The sequence below is a fragment of the Chroicocephalus ridibundus genome, chromosome 2, assembly GCF_963924245.1.
Source record: "Chroicocephalus ridibundus chromosome 2, bChrRid1.1, whole genome shotgun sequence".
In the NCBI taxonomy this organism is placed as follows: domain Eukaryota; kingdom Metazoa; phylum Chordata; class Aves; order Charadriiformes; family Laridae; genus Chroicocephalus; species Chroicocephalus ridibundus.
In genome coordinates, this window is record NC_086285.1 from 8697633 (window position 1) to 8718048 (window position 20416).

The following is a 20416-nucleotide window of genomic DNA, read 5'->3' on the forward strand; positions in this document are numbered from 1 at the left end:
CTGCTTCAGACAGCTTGCTGCTTCTGCAAAGGTGAGATTTAATAAAATTATTTCTCATTGCTTTGTTAAATTAAAAGGCCTCATATAGCCTTAATCTAGCCTTGAGTGCATTTGATGTCAGTTTATCGGATGATTTTTTAATGTTTATAATCTGTATAATTATGCAATATTTGTGTAACATGCCGTATATCATGATGTGATTTAATATCCCATATATATCATAGTGCCTGCAAGTAATGTGGAGAGATGTCTTTGAAAGGCCATTAAGTATAAATAAATTAGAGAAAGAGCAAGAGTGGTACTGGTGAATAATATTCCTCGATAAGGAGACCTCATAGACTAAATGGGATGAGTAAATTATTACTTAATAATGCCATGCTTAAAGCATTCCTAATAGTTAGGGCATTCACCTGGGAGTGTTCGTGCATCTGGCCAAAGGATTGCTTACCCAGCAGCTGTGTAACGGAAAATAAAATGCAATTCCAGAAGAAGACACAAACTCCAGAAATACTAAGGAAAAGCCCTTATTACGGACTATAGATGATGTTCACCTTGGACATGTGCCTGATTTCTCTGCTGGGCAAGTTCATGGCTTTCAAGGGATGCAGGTTGAGTGCCTCAGCTGGGGCTTTCTGGACATCTCTGGTGCCCGGTGAATTTAGGAGCCTGTGGGACCTACAAAATACAAAAGCGTGGCTGTTTTCTAACTAGCTTGGGTGTTTTGCTTCCACTGAAGTCCGTTACCAAATCTAGTGCGTCTGTTCTCCAAGTGTCTTAGTGAAGCTGCCCGGCTGACCTGCAGCTGGAAGAAAAGGCGGATGACCCAAGGAGCGGAAAGGACCCAGTGGATCAGCAGCTGAGCCAAAAGCAAAGCTTGGATTCTGGATCCCACGCTTGTGCCCCAGTGGTTGAGCTACCACTTCCTCCTGAATTATGGCAGTGGGATGAGATAAGCAGGTGGGGAAAGGCCAGGAGGAGTATTATGGGCAAGCAGAGGGGTCCAGCACCTGTGGAATTAATTGGTGCTTGCTTTTTAAGCTCTCTTCTGCCATCATGTCCTGGGGGAACAACAGGCCAGGTAAAAGAGGAGTTGCAAAACGTAACTGAGGAGACAGGATGGGCTTGGTCAAGCTGGGAGCTGCTGTGAGTACACGAGGAGGAGAACGATACCAGAAAAGTGTGGAGTTTTTGGGCTCTTGGCACACTTCTCAGATTCTCTGTGGGTCAGCTTCTTTCAGGCGTGGTTTTGCCACCAGCCAGCACTGCAGCCTGCAGGGCACAGCAGAGACGCTGTGAGATGGCACTAAATGCGCTCGCTTCAGTACTGAAATTCGTCCTTTTTCGGGGGGAGGATATTGGACCCAGCTGGGCTCTGTGCTGGCAGCACCAGCTTGGGTATTCACCCTAAGTTACAGTCAGCAGGGATATCTCCCCATAGAGTCTGCTGAGCAAAGATTCCTCTTCACGATCAAGGTTTTGGGGAACTCGGAACACCTCTTTTTCCCTGCCTTTTCACAAAGCCTGAAAGTCCACATAGACAGCTCTGTTCTGGGGAGGCTTAGCGTGCACATCGGTGTTACTCTACACCAGCGTTTTCCCCATCATTACACTAGCTTTGATTAACCTCCACTGCTGGTAGCAATAAAAGGAAAGCGAGAGTGGTGACTGGCTTTTTGCAGTTTCACTGCAGAGCCACCGAACGCAGTGTGGACGGAACAGGTTCAAGTGCTGCTGGGGTTATTCCTGCTTTCCAGCCTTTTGCTGAGTCCACAGCGGTGGTCCCAGCAGCACAGCTGCCAAGAGGAGATGCTCAGCCTTGTCTGCGGGTATCATTCTTCCGTAGTGTCTACTAGTGGGTTTTTACCTATATTGCCCTAATAGAGACTAAAAGATTCCGTGAACCTCCTCTGTGCTGCTGTCATGAGAAGAACTGTAATGATCAAGCCAAACTCTGCATTAACTGTGTCCACTTGAGTGGATTCAAAAAGCTCAGTCAGGCTCCTGGCTATGACTAAATCATCTAATTATAGTCTCCCCGTGCTGTGCTTTTTGCCTTCGTTCCCGATCCATCATTGCATTGATTTTTAGAATTGTGTTCTTTAGCACTCCATGGTCTCAGTTTTCACATCCTCCTCGCCTCCTGTGCTCTCCACTTCTCCGCGCTCGCTGCGTGTTGACTACTCACCTCTCTGAGCATTTTCCTTAAACCAGGCTTTTAATCGCATTTCTCTTCCGAGGTGGAGAGCAAGGTGAACCTTGAGGATTTCTACAATACTTTGACCTTTCTACAAGTGCAAGTTCGCATTAGACTTACTGCAGCCCTTTTGACCTGTGCAAAATGGATGCACCGTTCTGGTTAAGTCACAAGTGATGGTAAAAATTGCAGAGTGGTAAAGCGTTAGACTATCAACTCAGTCATCCTCCTGATGAAAATGTCGGCGAAGGAAATCAGAAGTGTCGCGTCTTCACCATGTTATTGTGAAAACCTGAAAACCCCTGGAGTTTTCAGGTCACAGAGTCACAGGGCAGCGACACCGTGCCCCAGACAGCTCAAATTCAGATCAAAACAGGCTCCTGGGAAGAACTCATAAACATGGGGAGATATTTCAAAGGTCCTTGTCTGAGCTGGAACTTGCCACTAGCTGGATTTAACAGTGTTGGCAGTCCTGCTGGTTTATCTTTGAGTTTTGTGATACCGGATGTTTCTCCAAAAGCCTCAACTTCTGGAGTCAGGATAAATATGTAAAGCTCTTGATTTTGATTTTCTCTCAATTTTACAGAGGTCATCTGTGGAGTATGAATGTGAAGAGCTCAAAAAAGCACTCGATACGTTATTAGATTTTATGACATGACTTTGGCTTTAAAATTTCATTTTGTTTTTAAATCTTAGGTCATGATTGCATGAATTTCCTTGCATCCATTTTGCATAGCTTTAGCTCAGCTCCAAAGACAGATTAGCTCTCTAACTAAATGTTCCCAAAAACTATGACTGAGCTTCCTTTTTAATACTGTTCTCAGCTGAGCTTATGTATAATCCTTTTCAAAGTGTAAAATGCCAAGGGATGTTTATATGCTACAGCTTATATGACAGTATATTGTTGTTCCTTCACACTTCACTGAACAGTCTACAAATACTAATCTATAAATCACTTACTTTTCTCACAGGCACTTGAAAACTTTGTGCTGTTTGTGGCATTGTCTATTCTTTTCTAGATATATAAAACACTTCAGTTTAAAGAACAACAGACTGTAATGCTTTCCCATTTGTTTTTCTGCAGTATTTAGGGGCCCTCGATGAAATAAGGGCCAAATTATGCTGGACCGTGTAGGGCTGCCACGGGTATGTCCTGCTTTAGGGAAGTTGTAGGTGGATGGGCAGAGGTGGGATCTTCCTCAGTGCAGGAGGGGCACTGAGGGGCAAAGGAGGATGGTGGTGGTTTTTCCCCCAGGGTCACATAGAGAGGCCTGGGCAGAGTTTGGAATTGAATCAATTCTTCCTAAATTTCAAAGGCTGCACTTCCACTATGCATTCAGCAGCCTCCTTTCACGGGTTAGCAAACATCAACACGCTTACTCATATTTTTGAAAGCAAAAGTCTTCTCCTGTGAACTCTCCCTACTACCCCAGTTGGAAGCTGCCCTTTCCTATGGGAGGTCCAATTCCATAAGGTTTGTCTTGGTTTTAGGGGAGAAGGGAGATTCCCGTGAGTGGGGTAGACATTAAGTGGAAAAATAAGAAGAAGCAGGAGACTTTCCCTAGCTCTTTCTCTCCAAAGACAAAATGTGCCCTACGGTGGCAATGGACTCCCTGCCTGCTCTAATAGACTGGCTGCAAATGAATGAGGAGGAGGCTCCTTGGAAAGGGTGGTGGAGTGGTGTCTTTCATATCCTGCTTTGCTTCAGGACCAAACTGTGATAAACCAGGATAGGGCAACACTCCCATGATCAGTCTGTGCAATGCCAAGAGTTTGCTGTGTGAGAAAGAATGTGTAGGCAGGAATAAATTTTATTCTTTTGTTTTCCTGAAGAATTTGCCTTAAGAGGTGGGACAAGAGTACGGATTCTTCAGCTGCTCTGTGTAGTGGCCAGAAGGGTAGTTTTGCTTGCCTATCTCTTTTTTTTGAAAGTTGTTCTGTGTGTTTGTACAACTGCAAATAATTCCAGGGACTTCTGCATGTCTCAGTGCAACAAACCTTACTGAGATAATATAATGTAGCCAGAGCCTACCAAATACACAACTCAAAACTATAATTGGATTTATTAGGAGACATTGTCCTGGGGAAGATATGACAACCAAACCACCAAACAGAGCAGTGGGAGCAGTAAACTTCAAATCTTAATCAGTACAAAAAAGTGAAAGCCATCAGAGGGGTGTAGCAGGGAATGGTAATAACGTGGTATTTGGGGCTGATCACGCTTGATAGCTCAGCCAGGGTGCCAGCACCCAGAGCTCATGGAGGCTGGTGGTAAGTCCCCGAGGGGGACTTACTGGCAGCACTTCTGAGCTACACACCTTGTTTTGGTAAAGCCAGGGGAGCAGACACTGCACGGTGAAGGAGCAGAGTGTGGTCGTTACAATAGAAGAGCTCTTTGGAGAGGAAGGACTGACCCTGAAAAGGAGGTTTCTTCAGGGGAAACTTGTTTCTCTTATCAAACCAGTCATTACATGTCTGCTCTTCTCTCAAAATCAGCGTGACCTGCTCACAGGGAGGGAAGTTTGATGACACAACGTGGCTTTGGGACCTCTCTCCTGCCTCAGAGCTAAAAGGCCAGTTGCTCTAACAGAGTTTACCCTTTAACTACGCTTTCTTCTGCTATCTGCCCCCACGGTGGTTGCTCTAAATCCACTTTAGCCACAGAGCTGGAAGATACAGCCAGTTAAGCACGTGATGGGATACGTACCCCTCAGAAAAGAAGCAGCTGGGATTCTCCAAAGCAGCATTGGCTTTGGTGCATGAGGAGCAACCAGAGCATTTCTGTTCCAGAAGCAGCGCTGTATGGCCTTGCTTACCTGAAAAAAAGAGCAAAGCCCAGAAGGTATTAAATTTATTTAAAGGTTTTGAAGTATGCTGTAGAAACGTAACAAAAATACCTGAAATTATCTATTCTGGTAGATTAATCCCTAAGAAAAAAAACCCTGGTCTGATAAGATGAAGCGTGAATGCTTTTAGCCTTAGGTATCCAGATCTTCTTACTCAGACATAAGGTGGGTTGTTTTCTGGTTATTTGTGGGGTTTTTTTGCTACTCGGGGAACTGAATTTCACAAAGTTTTTGTTGCAAGCCAGAGAAGGAAGCATCTGGCCTCATGGGCTGAAGTGGAGGGATAGAACTGGGATAGAAGAAAATATCTGGATAATGACTCATGACAGGTATTTGTTTGTTTGTTTGTTTACTTAAATATTTTTACCAGCAAAGCAGAGTCTGGTGTGCAGCCCATATTTCACCAAAACAAAAGAAAAGCCCTGAACTCCAACACACCTGGAAGAGGAAAGCGAGACCCAAATCCTGCAGTTTGGCAGCGAGTAAACACCTGTCAATCAAACCACCACCACTGCAAACAGCTGGACTAACTGCCCCGAGCACCAGCGGGTCCAAAGCCCCAACCCTGGCGGAACCCTTGCCAGTTTTTTAATGCCATTTCCCGCTGCCCACGCCGGGGGAGGGGGAGATTAAAACAAAATAACGCCGAAGAAGTGAGAGCTTCCCCCGGGGAGCTGGGGGCTCGCTGCGGCGGGGGGAGTTGGGGGGCGAGGCCGGGCCGGGCCCCGGGGCCGTCGCGGCGTGGGACAACGCGGGACACCGCGTCCCGCGGTGCCGTGCGAGCCCTCCCCGCTGCCGCGGCGGCCCCGGAGGGCGGGGGGCGGGCAGAACCGGGCTCGCCTCGCCTCTGCTTTGGAGGGCGGGGGAGGAAAGCGGGGACGGGGGCGGAGGGGGGGGGGGCGTTGGGGGTGTTTCGGTTTTTGTTTTGGAGCCGGGAAGCCGGGAGCACCGCCAAGGCGCAGACCCCGGCGGACGGGGGCAAAGTGCCGGCGCGGGGGCAGCCCGCCCTCTCCTTTCTTCCTCCCCCCTCCTGGCCCCGGCTCCGCGGGTGCGCAGGAGAGGCTGCGCGGGGCACCGCGCCCCTGAGCCCAACTTTCCTGCCCGTCCGCCGGCCCCAGCATGAACCAGACGGCCGGGGTGACCAACAATGTCCGCTGCTCCGGCAAGGGGCCCAAGGTAAGAGCGGCCGCGGGGCTCCGCGGGGCGCGCAGCCCGGTGCGAACGGGGCTCGGTGGGGTGCGTAGCGGCGGGGCTGCCCGGCTCCCCCCCGTCCCCGTTCCGCTGCTGCCGTTCCCTGAACCTGAGAGCATCCTCCTCCCCGCCGGGCCGGGCAGCAGCCCCCTGCGCTCGCCGCCAGCCCATCACTTGGCGAAGTTCGGCATCTCTCTCTCCGCTGGTCGCGGAGCCTCCTCCTTGCAGCGCTGCGCGGGGCGGGCGGGTATCGGCTCCCGCGCCCCTCCGCGGGTGCGGTGCCGGGGGGCTAACGCGTTCGGGCTGCGGCTCGGGGAGGTGTCGAAGCGGGTTTTTCGGAACCGGGGATGCTGCGGCCTCGCAGCCCCAAGTGCTGGAACGGTCCGAGCTCACGCTCCCGCTTCGAAAGGGTTAAAACGACTCGAGGGTAAAGATTTGTGCTGGTGTGTGACCTGGGACCATCTCTGTGTCTCCTGCTTTTGCTTCTCGCCACGGTGCGTTCGCAGAGCCAGCGTTAAAAAAAATAAATAACTGGGAGAAAACACCTTATGGTGGACTCAGCTGAATTCAACAGAAGTGTAATTGGCTGCTCGCACCTGATCCAGATCAAATTTGCATTAACTGCTTTTTGATAGTGACAAACATGGCCCTCGCATTTGCCTTTACAACACTGACACAGTGCAATAGAAACTGGAGTTGGGTAGATATATGTGCCCCCTTGTAGACAATTCTGTTGATGCTCCTTCTGCAACTCTTTGAAGTGTTTTTCAGTGTTTGTATTTCTGTTTTACAGTGGATTCCTTCCCTCCCTTCCCCCCCGCCCCCCCCCCCGAGGTTTCAAATGCCTTCTTGAGGTTAGTGTTTTGTAAAAAGACGTGATTCCATATTTGCGAATGCGATGCACCTTAAAGAAATGGAAAATTTACTTTTTGCCAGAAATGGTGCTCTGTTAACTTTTTTTTTTTTATTTTTCCTCTTAATGCTAGCACAGCATCCCATCTTCTAGACTTGTGTTGTTGTTTGAAATGCTGGTGCTGCTGCTCATCTGGTTGGGTACTCCATGTCTAGTCAGTACAGACCTGACTCTACAAACTCTTAGGCACACGGATTTACCTTCTACCTCTTCTTCTGTAAAGTGAATGCAGTTATTCCTCCTTTTCTCATACAATCTTTTTAGGATTAAACCCACTAATCATGGGGCTACGCAAGTATTAAAAGATGCGACATGATGAGGGCTGTGGAAGTACACAAGCAGATTAGATGAGTCTGCTGAAATTATTTACTTAGCTCCATGACTAATCATATATTTGAAGTTAAACCCATGTATAAGCTCTTTGCATAATTCTAGGGCCTTAAGTTGAAGGTCCTCCGTGGGTCTTGCCTGTAATTTCAACGTTGGGCCTCCCTTCTTTGCACTTTCGGGTTTTCTTTGAGTTTTGGGTTGAACGGCTAAGGTTATTGCAGATCAGTAATAATTTATTGTATCAAGCTGCTGACCTAATGCTTTAACACAGAGGGAAGAGATAGGGCTCAAATATGTATGTTCTCAGCACATGATAATTGATACATTTGTATTTGTCTTGAAGGCATCTTCATCTTATTTTCAAATGCTGTAGGTTGTGGATATTTCTTCCATTGGAAATAAATATATTTTTTCAAGTCAGAAGATTGACATGATTGATGGTTTCAGGTTTTTAATTAAAACACAGAAAGCTCCATGCATGACTGATTCAGTTGCAAGGAAACCTTGCGGAGTTCAAAAATTAGAGTGTATCAAACAGGGCTGAAAAAACAAATAACTGATCTATAAGAGGTCCATGATGGAGTAGACCAGAGGCAGAATAGAGAAGCTTTTTGTTATGCTAACTTCTAAAACACAGAAATGCTTGTGAGATGTTTAGTATCTTTAATATCTTTTTTTTTCTCCTGAAAAACAAATAAAACCCTAAACAAAATCACAAACAAGACTTTTCTGACTTTCCTAATTGCCTAACTTTTGAACTCACTAGCCAGTTTTAGCCCAAATTGTCAGAACACAAGTGTTGCAAATGTCAGCTTCCTACAAGTGTCATGGAAATCAATTGTTTAATAGAGAAAAAAGAGTATTTAATACACAAGTAGAGGAAGCAGCAAGGAGAAATATGGTCATACTTCCTTTATTTGCCCTATCCCAGCAACCAGTCAGCTGTAGCTGCATCATGGGCTGTCCTTTGCCCATCACAGGCTATGTAAAGGTTGTGAGGGAATGGGAGAAAGGAAGGGGTATAGCACAAAATGCGTAAGAACTGGAAGTTTATGGTGGAAAAGAAGCAGCCATGGGTGAGGGCTGGGGTATTTGCAAGAGGGAGTGGGTTGAACAAATAATGCAGGGGCAAAAATCCATCATAAATCAAACACTGTTGTTTCCACTGCTCATGAAACCACTTGGTGTGAGTTTTCTTTCTCCAAAAAAATACATCGGCACGTTGTGTCGACTCAAAGAGCTGTAAATGCCAACTCAGTGGGGCAAGGTCATTCTTCTTCCTGGCTATGCTCTCGCTAGGCAATGGGCACTTAGACTTCCAATTTCTTTTGCAAGATTTACAGCTTTGCCCAGTTGTGATGAGCAAGGGAGGTAACAATTTCAAGGAGGGCTACAATTAAAGCCCTGAAGTAGGTAGCTTGATTGTAATTCCAAACTCTAGTAACGCATGCCCACTAAAACATGTATATTTTTCTTGACGTTTCTATGTAACGCTTTTTACCTGTTTTTAACCAAGTTCTAGTTCTAAGCCACTTGTGAGTGCTATTGAAAGACTGTGATTTATTGGCTAGAGAGAACTATTTTTGAGAAATAGTTTGTGTACATACAGCTTCTAATGCTCTTTTTTTCCTGCCTGTGACTAATCCCAGTGCCTTTCCTAAGACAATTTGTGGGAGGAAGGTAAGAGGATTCACCCCAGTGCTGGAATGAAAAGCTTAATCGTAGGAACGTTTCTGATGTGTTGGGGTGGTGAGCCCTAGAGCCGCTGAGAGTCTGTACAAAACCAGCCACCTCTCTTGTGTGGGCTGGGAGCAGGCTTTGACTCCGATTAAGAAAGTACACATTATTGGAAAGTTATTGAGATCCTGGCATAAGAATTTGGGGTTCGGTTGCCAGCTGTCACATTTCAACAGATTTCTTGAAGGAATTAATGAGGGCTAACTCCACATGGGGACTCAGACTTTTCGGCACTGCACGTTGCAGCTCCTGGCTTTTGGCTTTTATTCAGCAGTCCAGAACCCCATGCCAGCCAATGCAAGGCACAGAAATTGTGTCTGAAATTTCACTTCTTTTCTTAGATTAGTACTGAGGAAGATGCTGTGAGAAGGCACTTTGTTTCATGCTGGGATTCCCAGTTTCATCTATCTCGAGAGAGGAAAATCTACAGAAAACATTGGGAGTCATTTCTTTCTTTAGAAACAACTCTATTTGGGGCCCTCCATCTGGGTGGGGTGAGCAAAGGGGTATCCTGTGGAGCAGGATTTGTGGATCTGGTGTCTTCCAAGAGTTGGTGAGGATTCAGAGACCCACCAGCTCCCATCCTTTGGGGGACTGTTGTTACCAGCAGGAGACAGGCTGCTCCACAGCAGGAGCCCTCCCATCTCGCCTCTTGGAGAAGAGCCAAAGCAGAGCGCAGGGCTGTTTTTTGGAGTGGGGAAGGTGGGAAACCACTGTGTCTCTTGGGGAGGAAGGGGATGCATGGCTCCTTTATTTTATATGAAAACACATTTAGCCGAACCACTGGCACAATCTGGAGGGTAAGGTTTGAACCCCCAGCTTTGTACAGCAGCCTCAGCCGTACGTTAGTGCATACTGGTTGGCACAACACTGCTGCTGATTCAGTCTCTTTTGACTTTTCTCTCACCGTATTTTTGAATGACTACAGCTGCTGTAGCTGTTTTGTGTGGAGCTCAGTCTTGGACATGGTCAGTGTATATCCTCGGGGTCAGGTCTCCTGACTCTGAGACCTGTTGTCGTGTGAGATGTAGGTACAGCTCCTTTGGCACACACTCATATGCAGCTGGTGGCCCCAGTAGTGTATCATTGATAAGTACCCAAATAGCGTATGTGTGTGTTGAGGGTAATGCAGTCTTTTTGCTACCTAAATTGCACTGATGTTGTGTTAGACGTTTAAATCTTTTTTTTGGATCTAGGCTTTAACCTCTTCCTGATTCTGGTCCTGATGCGTGGGTCGGAGATAAGTGTTTTCTTGTCTCAACAGGAGTCATGAGAGTCATTCAGGCTGTACGGTAAAATGAAGCAACGCAGAGTTAAAACTGAGCAAATGGTATGTGTGTTAATCATGGATTTTCTAGATGTGGCTTACAGGACACATTTTCGGCTATAGCAGACACTAAGCAAGCACCCTTCCTCCCTCGGCTTCAAGTGTGTAAGCGTGGAGAAAATCTTGAGGTTGGGACTTCTGCCTGAATAACTGTAACCTGATTTTTAATCTGCAATAGTGAATGCTCGAGGATAACAGCAAATCATTTGGACAGATATTTTTTTTTTCTTTTAAAGAAGAGACAATTGTACTAATTAGCAATATTGGTATGTAAGAAAGTGGGTGTGAAAACAACTCGATGAAGTAATTTTAAGTCTTTGTTAAAGTAAAGCACACTCAATTAAGCTGAACTGGAAGTACAGTTTTGATTGCACCCTTGGTTGCTCTCCCATTGTTTTGAAAAGAACAAAATTAACCTATAAGAAAAGCAAATTGCTGATGTGGGATGTTCCTGCAGAACTGATTCTTTGCAAGGAGTTGCCCTGATCTAAAGGGGCAGTGCAGTGTTCATACAGCCGTGGTCAACAGGTCAATAATGTCCTTTTAACAGGATATGAGAGAGTTTGTTTTTTATAGTCATTCATTCTTTAAATGATTAATAAGAGATTATTGCATTTACAGTGGGTGAATCTAATTTCATTCCCTTTTACATGAACTATTCCCCCTCATGTGAATTCCACTGATTTCAGTTGAATTACAACTTGTTTCTGTTGGTTTAATTGCAGAGAGATTCAATACCTCTAAAGTTATGGAAGCAATAGAGCCACAGCATTTCTAGCACTCTTTGATGCAGAAAATGGAGATAAGGAAGCTATGGTAGCTCCTCTGTATTATTGCTGAAGCAGAAACGCGTTCAGTTTTACTTGCATCTTGCATTTTACTATGTGTGGCAAGTTACCATGTATGGGCACAGCTAAGCAGTATATTTTTGAGTTGTCCAATTTTAATACTCTAGTGGGAATGCAAGGTTGACTTCCACACCTAATAAGTGTTAAAGTAGGGCTTGATGTAGCTGCCAGGGCTTTAAAACATGATCAGTCAGCTATCTTTAAAATCCAGCCTAGCTTGGAGGGCAGTCCCTTAGAAATTACACTTCCATCTCAGAACATTAACCTTTCAGAGTGGTCTAATACAGTATTGCGTGAGAGCCCCAGCAAAGATCAAGGCCCAGTCCTGATGGATGTTGCAACCCAATAGAGACAGAAACGGCTTTGCCTTCAGAGCATTTGTGGTTTAAGTTGACAATAAGAGGCAAAAAAACTGGAAGAAGGGGAGAACTACTCTAGTTTTACAGGCAGTGAAGTAAGGTGCTGAGTATAAACCACCAAGCAACAGAATAATAACAATCTCAAATTCTGTGGAAATTGCAGGCTAGGTAGAGAGGGTAGACTTGAAGTTGAGCTTCTCTGCCATGGAAAATAAAGGCAATGCTTGCTATTGGCCATTTAAGAGCCAGCTGGCTCATCAGCGTCTGTTCCTGACATCCCACGAGCATATCCCTCTCTGTGAAGCATGTTATCCCTTGCCCAGTGTAGGTGTCAGCAGGAAAAAGCTGTGGACAAAGAAAGGGGAGAAACCTGTAGACTTGAGTCCTCTGTCCATTAGGAAGCCAGGTGTTAGTTTGGCTCCTTGTGGAGCAAGGATTTGTTTTGTACGTGGCGTGGAACTGCGTAGTGGTGATTTAACTCTTTCCCCTATACCGGTTTTAATTGTCTATTTTCTCTACCCTTTGTGGGGGATCTTTCACAGAGCTGCAGAGGCAAAGCCAGGCAAAACCTGTCAAAACTAGGAGTGGTGAACTCCAAATAAAGAAGAAAAGCCAGGCAACTCCAGGGAAAGTGCTCAAAGCTGTTTTTTGTGGCATTCTCTGTCTTTCTTGAAATCTGTAAGTTTTCAGTTGATGTTATCCAGTACGGGTGCTGAATTAGTGAGAGAAGTTTTGCTTCTGTTGATGGAAAGAAGATTTCAGAAATTTCTAGGACCTTAAGCAACCCAGCCTAAGGATTTTAGGAGTAATGGCTGTGGGAAGTTCGTGACCAAATCTTGTATTATTTCAGGCAGTGAAATCTGCTTTCTCTATAATTCTACCTGTGAAGCTGACGGTTTTTGTCAGTTAATTCCAGCCACGTTCCCTTGAGTGCTTCCTGGGAGTGCCAAGTGTCGACTGTTCTGTAAAGCTCCCACCAACAGGAAATTTTGAAAGGAGGATGATGGCAGGTTCAAGACTAGAAGTTTCAGTGGAAGGCTAAAACGCCCCTTTGAAGGATGGGAAGGCAGAGGGAGATGGGCAGGCTGACTTTATAAATGCCCTGACTGATCAAAAACCTCCTGGAAGGGGTCACGCTTTCCCCGACTGGAGGGAATCCAACCGCGAGATGCAACCTAGAGAAGAGCAGGCTCCTCTAGTCCTGCTGTTGATGGAGCATCTTGTCTAGGGTATTTTGGGTGATGGGGAGCAAAAAGAGCCAAGGGTTTTGTACCGTTGTGCACCAACGTTGCTTAGAACAGCTGTTGGTTTAAGGTTTGAGAGAGCGCATGAGAATGGAGCCAGAGAAGGACCATTCTCCCCTCAGTAAATATTTGCCAGGAGCGTTATGGTGGGGCTGTGCAGAACTCGAGGGGCTTCCGGCGGTGCGCGGGATTTTGTTCTCTGTACCTCTGCAGTGCCCTTCGGCACGGGGAGCCCCGAGCCCTGAACATGAACGAGCTCTGGGGATCGGCGACGCCGGAGCCGTCCTGCTCCCCATTGGTTTGTGGGTGCTGCTCTCTGCTGCTGTTTGTCATCTTTAATGAGAGCTGAACACGCCATAAAATTTTATTGGGTGTTTATGCTAACAAAACTAACTAACAGTTGGTGCTTTAAGAATGCAGCCGGAGCTCTGAGTGCTATAACCGGAATCTGCAATGGCTTTTTAACTGGATGGAGCAAGTGTGTGAGTGCCCATGTCGTTTAACAGTAAACTATTTTATATTAACTTTGTATTGACCATAACTGATTCATTGAAATAAAAAAAAAATAAAAATCTTAGCATGATATGTGCTTTAACAAAATAATGTTTTCAGGCATTTGCTAGCTAGAAGCTCTGTCAAAATTGTGGGGTCCATTTATAATACCAAGAGCAATGGGCTGATAATCAAAATGAATTAGCTTAGCCATTTCAATACTTTAATGCTGAAGTCAAATAACAGGAAAAATATTTATTTCAGCATTTTTATTATGATGTTTCCCAATGAAATAGTTACAATATCATGCTGTGAATGCTGTATGGACTGCTCGAGGCCATAACTTCAGTGAGAGTACAAAGGACCTCTAAGCTATAGAAAAAAAGGAAAAGAAAAGAGATTCACTTCAGACTCAGTTTCTTGTTCACTAGAACACATTTGGCTTATTTCTATATTAACGCTGTTAAGTAAACATAGGGAAGTAATTTGCTTTCATTCATTCATTTGTTTATTTAGCACTTTTATTTATTTTCATGCAGTTTTCCCATGCCTGGTGTGGACAGAGTTTGATGTTTATGATCTTTACATTATGCTGGGCATTTTTATGCTGGTTTTAAAACAAAATAACCAGAATGACATGCTGGGATATTTTATTTTTTTTTTAATGAAAAGCACCGATTTACCACATATTTACGCAGGTGTAGGTAGGGCTGGTTTGCATTTCATGGCATTACCAGAAATAAAGTTTGGCTAAAAAGACTTGTGCTAGCACTCAAGGGGAATGCCCCGATTCCTGGATTAAGCTCTGAGTTACACTGGGATACTGGCCAAGTGGTTTAGGCTTTATGTTTTCACATTGTCACTTTATCATAGATCCCAGCTCATTATCAAGGCCAGACACTGCTGCCGTCATGAAAATGTTCTCCAACCTGCTTTTAACCTCCCAGTGTAAGCGTGGTCTTGGGGATCTAATGTGAACCCACAGCAGTCAGTGGTAGTTGCATCATGCTGAGACTGGGGCAAATATTCTGCTGGTTTTTTTCTGTTGGTAATAATAAGGATGAGCATTTCCTTTGCATGGTCTGTGAGCTCTTTGGTGGAGAATAACAACTTGATAACCCACTAAGTGGGGTTCCCATCCTTACTCTTGGCCTTAAGTTATTGTTCTTAAAATCTGAGAATTTAGCAAACTTCAGTGTCATTAAGAACATATTCTCCTTTGGAATGAAGGAAAAAAGATATAGGAGGGACAGAGATAGGCGGTTGCAGGGTCCCAATATGGTGACATGCAAACCTTGCTCCAGAAGAGGACTTTGGAGGGAAGCATACCCAAAGGGGCGAGTTGTGTTGCAACCACAGAGCATGTGGAAGAGAAGAGGGGAGCACACCAGGGTTTCAGCTCACTTGAAAGGAAGGTTATTAAAATTATAAAACCTCAGATAAATTAAAAAGAGAGCAGGTACGGCACTCCTAGGTGTCGTGGTTCAAGTAGGCAGAATGAAATAACGCTGCAGCAAAGCCAAGGCTTGTCCTCAGTGAGAGCCCCAGGGAGAGGGTCGGGGGCTGACAAAGGTGGTGGGTTCTGAGCTTCTCTCAGCTCTGCTGGCAAGTTGGAAAGGGGCAGGTCATCAACATTTTGAGGTCAGCTAACTTGCTTGTTTGCAGATGGCATCTGAAATTGGAATGCGAGGAAGAGGCTGAAATTATGGCAGACAGATGTGTGCTGCTGGTAATTTACTGCTACTCAGGGCAGCAGATATACACCATATGCTTTTTTTTTTTTTAAATGTTTAGTTTATGCTTCTAGGCTTTTGACTTTTCTTGGACTTTCCTTTAGCATCCCAACATCCTAGTGTTTGCAGATTTTTAGTGCAGTTTTTTATTCAAGTCAGATTTTGCTGGATAATGACCTCACACAGAGTCTTTGGCACTGCTTTACCTCTGTTCTCCGAAGTGGAGGATCGGTTAGCTTTTCATAAGAAACAAGTCCAGAAAAGATCCAGCAGCAGGGACTCTCTTCAGTGTTATCTCTATTGCAGCACTCCATAGGAATGCTAGTTGCGTATTGGAACACAATTGAATGAGAGGCTCTCCAGCCCGAGAGCATAACACCGCTTCCTACATCAAAGAACTTACATTTTAGTTTGTTCGTTGGTTTATGATCATCTCTCAAACTAAGGATTTTATCCTTCGCTTTGTATTCTCGCTGCTTAGCATTGATTTCTGTGTGTGATCCCATTGATAGTCATGGGGCGTCTCTCACTCTGCTCAACATGAATCAGGGTTATATCTGGGACCCAGTGAAAGCACGCAGTATGATACGTTTTCCTTGACACGCTGTGTTGCTTCACTGCCAGCCCTCTTGTCTGACCACCTGTTGCACAATTAATCTGCCAGCAGAGAGGCCACCAAAGTTTTGCAGTCACTTACTCCAAGTTTAGCTGCTTGTTATTGTCATAGTTCTCTTCTCCAGCAGGTCAGGACTACCCTTGAACTTCCCGGGCCCGGCTCTCTGCATGCTCTGTAGCTCCATATTTTATGATTTGTTCCAACTTCGGTCACTTGAGTTATCTCGATCTTGCTGAAATTCCCTAAGGCTGCAGCTGCATCACAGAGCATATCTGCAACTTGCCCGTGTCTTTCACTCCTTCGTTTAGGGTTCATTCTTGCTTCCTTCCTGTATCTGCTCTGCTCTTGCTGTTTTCTGTATGGCAGGGGAGGGCACTGAATATTCCGCGATATGAAGAAGTTAATTTACTTCTAGTGGATAAAACCAGCTAGTTTTCCCTTATTTTGAATAGTAAGAGAAATCTGCTTGGGCTTTTTGTTAATCTGTGTGAATTGTTGCCCATAGAGGGCATTTATAGCATAAAAATATATTGCCTTGCTGGTTTGTCCAGCTCAGGGACACCGAAGGACTGGTTCAGATTGAAACACAGGTATCTTCACATGGGCCACTGAAAAGGTAGTGATGGCTCTTGGTTGCTGCGGCTTGTGCTTTTATGAAGGTATTTCAAGCTGCCACTCAGAAACTGCACCTAGAATTTCTGGCCATGTATGCTCATAACGAAGGTGATGAAGTCATTAGCTAAGGATGGAGGGAGGAAAGAAATTGTTTATGGACCCTCAAACTCTCTATTTATGGCAGTAATTCAAGTGTTTGGGTTTTCTTTCTCCTGTGTCCCCTTTTCTTTTATTTGCAGAACAGTAGAAAACTTCAGTGCTTTTTTATGACTTTAATGGAAAGTAATCAATGCTGTGCACCATCGCAGCATTATGATAAAAATACCTCAGTTAAAACTATCTTTGACAGCAAAATATTATAAGTGACCTCCAATGATTAGCCTTCCTCAGATACTTTCCTGAGGTAGCTTCATTATATTTTACAGCATATATTTTGCACCAGAGAAATTCTGATTGGCAGCTGATACAGACTAATGGAAAGACAGGGAGATTATTCTCTCTTATTTTAAGCACAGGAGGGACATCTGCGTCTAACTTCCCATAATGTCAGCAGAAGCAACATACCGAAATCTCTTATGTGCTGATGGAAGAATTGCCTCTAAAGGTGTAAAGCATAAAGTTTATTGAAGAACCCAGTAATGAAGAACTATGGTTCCTGGTGCTTAAAATTTTATTTTAGTGATTGTATAAAAATGAGGCTTCCAGCACTTTAAATTATAGTTTATAGAGATCTTACCACAAATTACTTATTCTTTCTTGAAACCTCCTCTCTTACTTCCTTGTGAGCGTTCGTTAGATTTGACTTTTGATGGGGAGATCATCCAGAAGGAAAAAAAAATTAAAAAAATCAATATTTTATTCAATAGAAGCTGTCACATACACTCTTATGCTTTGGAAATAGAAATTGAAAAGAGTTAGGAGAAAGCTTGCAAATTACAATGCGGTCCTACCGCTGTTATTCCCAGACTTAGCAACTTAATTAAGACCGTTATGCTGTTCATGTGAATGATGACTGTAGCCAAATGACAAATAGCTGTTCTTTGCAGAGGCTGAAGCACACAGACGCACCCAAATACTAAAATAAGACGATAAAATGTAGGTGTTACCAAAGCAAAGGTGTGTGTTTACACTGTGTTGTAGAAAAGATACCTACTGTCCCATGAGTTGTTTGAAAGCCAGGATGCATGATCTCGTCAGCAGTACCAAGTGACAGCGTTTGCCAAAAAAGGGATTGTTTTCATGAGTGGGAAGGGTATACTGGAGCATCACTGACAAGGCACCTTCTTTCGGATGTGTAAATGTGAACGAGCCTTCACATCTTGGCTACATATTTATATGTGCTGTAGCAGCACTCCTAATCACCACTATAACAGCATTCCTAAGCATGAAAATTCATGTATTTTCCAAGGTTTCCAATTTCATTTAATACAACAAAAAAGAAAAGCCAAAAAAAAAGAAAGCTCAAGTTTATAGCCAGTATTGCTGTAGAGGTGAAAAAATACCATCAGAATGATGCAGAGGTGTTGACTTGAGTCCTTAGAAAGACCAAAACGCTCTCTCTGCGCTAACTGGGTAATGGGTGTAAGGTGATCCCTGAAGGATAGGACTCAGTTTAAGGATTTCAGCACCAATATTTAGGCACCTAATTTCTGTTCACGTGTAACCTAGGGGCAGGATTTTTCTGCAGTAGTGCTGCGTGAGATGTGCCAGGTATCCTTTCAGCTGCTGTGCCATGGGGATATGAATTTCCCACGGGTCTTGTGTTGTGTCTGCCAGCACCAGCTGTGTGTCTTGGAAATGCAGGGACATCTCAAATGATGCTGGGTATCTTCATTTAGTCAGTAGAATTCTACTGGTTATAATTAGGTCAGGCAATACCTAAACTCCCATTATAGTCAATGGGACACAGTCAGTAGAGTCCAGAGAGCGATGAAGCTCACTCTAAGGTCGCCATGGGCTGGCTGCTCCCTGACTTGCTTCTTATATTCCATTGGCTTTTTTTGACTAGATCCATGTTAACTGTAATAGGAGTTTAGACACCTGACAGTCACGTATGCACCTAAACATAGGCATCCTAATCTCAAATTGCATCCTTGTAGTGTCAGCCTTGTCTAGTGTGTTGCTAGTTGTCAGTGTGGGTAAGAAAAGCTGGGAAGAATTATGGCATTAAATTCTTGTCTGTCATTTCCCAAGAGCCAGAATGTTTCTTGTAGGTCAGGACGGATGGCTGAATACTAGAGTGTAATCAGCATAGCTGAGATTGCTTTATCTATAATAATACAAGGCACAGCACTCAGAGCTTGGGGGGGAAATGACTGGTTTTATTTTGCTAAAATTCAGGTTTCAGAAAAACTTGGGTTATTCTGATCAGGGTAATTGTGTCAGCAGACTTAGGTTGATGTCTGCATTTCAATCTTGATGAATTCTTGGAGAGGCAGCCTGTTGTCTGGACCAAGAGAAAAAGGATGCCCATTTTTTTTTCTTTTTTTTTTTTTTTTTTTTTTTTTTTTTTTTTTAAGGGTAGTCCAGCCAAGCCAATCCTTTTGAAACGGGCGAATAAGCATTGCAAAAATGCTGATATTGGTGCACAGAAGGTTTATGAATCTCCATGTGGAGCGGAAGGCAGATGTAGATAAAGCAGGCAAGGTGAAATCATGCTTTGCCTGTAATTGTGAGCACGATATCAACGTCGGTGTCTTTGACTGCAAGGTCCTTTGGGAGCCCTGCAGGGCACGGTACAAACATTAGCTGGTCAGCTACTACTCAGGCCGTGTCTCGTTTTGTAAATGTTGCTCTAAATAAATTTAATCAATAATGAGTTCTTGGATTGAAAAATACACTGCCTTCTGTTGATACCATATATTTTTTTGGCACAGCAGATTCCCCTCCCCTTACTGCTCTGAGAACTAGAGATGAGTATACACTTCACTGCTCAAAATAAGGGCCAAGGCTCCCTCTCCACTCCCTTAACACGGGTTTAATGCCAGGATGGTGACATTTCCCTTAGTCCTGTTGTCATAACCCCAGTGGACTTCATCTAGCACATGGCTGTCAGTAAAGAAAAATCAGGCTGTGTCACTATTGCTAACAGCTCTTGCTATATTAACAGTCCTACCCTGATTCTTTCATATTTAGGAAATCAAATCTTATTTAGACCTTTGAGATGAGCAAGTGTTTGGAAGGTTATTTTTTGGGAAATATAGCTGGGTTTAGTCTCTTTTTCTGGTAGGTAGCTTTGGCTTGTTAACATTTAGAGTTTTTTGTGGGTTTGGTTTTTTGCTTTTTTTTTTTTTTATTATTTAGTTCTGCTTTTTAAAGGGGATTTATTTTTCCATTTAGAAACAACTGTCGCTATGTCTAAGTGACAGAATAATCTGTAAAGATCAGAGGGGAGAACATCAGCTCCTAGGGGAAAACATGGACACATTAGAAAGTTATTTTCAAAATTCTGCCAGTATTTAGTAAACTGTGTTTTAGAGGCATTATCCTCAGAAGGGAGGAGATTAGGAATGAAGGAAGAGGCAGTCATCAGCTAGGATATTTCCGTGGGCTCCATAGCAGTAGTGTTTCAGCTCCTCAAAACCTCTAATGAGATTTTCTTCAGATAACTGCTGATTGCTGTTAGATTGGATTGGATTACATTAGATTAGTGTTACTCCAGTTTTATAGACAGTGGAACTGAGAAACAAGGACAGCAGGGACTGGATTTTGAAAGATATTTAGTCACTTATGTATTCAAACATGACATTTGGTGGTCCCTGCACAAGCGTATGCTGTTACTTGGGAGGTGGGAGCTCTTAATAGAGTTTTTCCTTTTTGTTTGTTACTTTCTTTTTTGAACATCCCAGGAGTGCTTTCCTGAAACATGTAATTTTGAAGCCTAGCTCGCTCTCCCGGGTTCCTCTGGGCCGCCTGTGGAAGAGCAAAAGAAACGAGTCCAGGCTTCACTGTTGCCTATCAATAAATGAACC

General features: G+C 44.2%; 1 protein-coding gene across 1 annotated transcript in view; it reads left to right on the top strand.

The window, feature by feature from the left end:
- The first annotated feature begins 5940 nt into the window (after positions 1-5940).
- DPP6 (dipeptidyl peptidase like 6) overlaps positions 5941-20416 on the top strand; it is a 569379-nt gene continuing 554903 nt past the window's right edge. Inside the window, exon 1 of the mRNA XM_063324395.1 lies at positions 5941-6216. Within this exon, the coding sequence (XP_063180465.1) occupies positions 6160-6216 (57 nt within the window). The 5' untranslated portion in view covers positions 5941-6159. The remainder of the gene's footprint in view (positions 6217-20416) is intronic.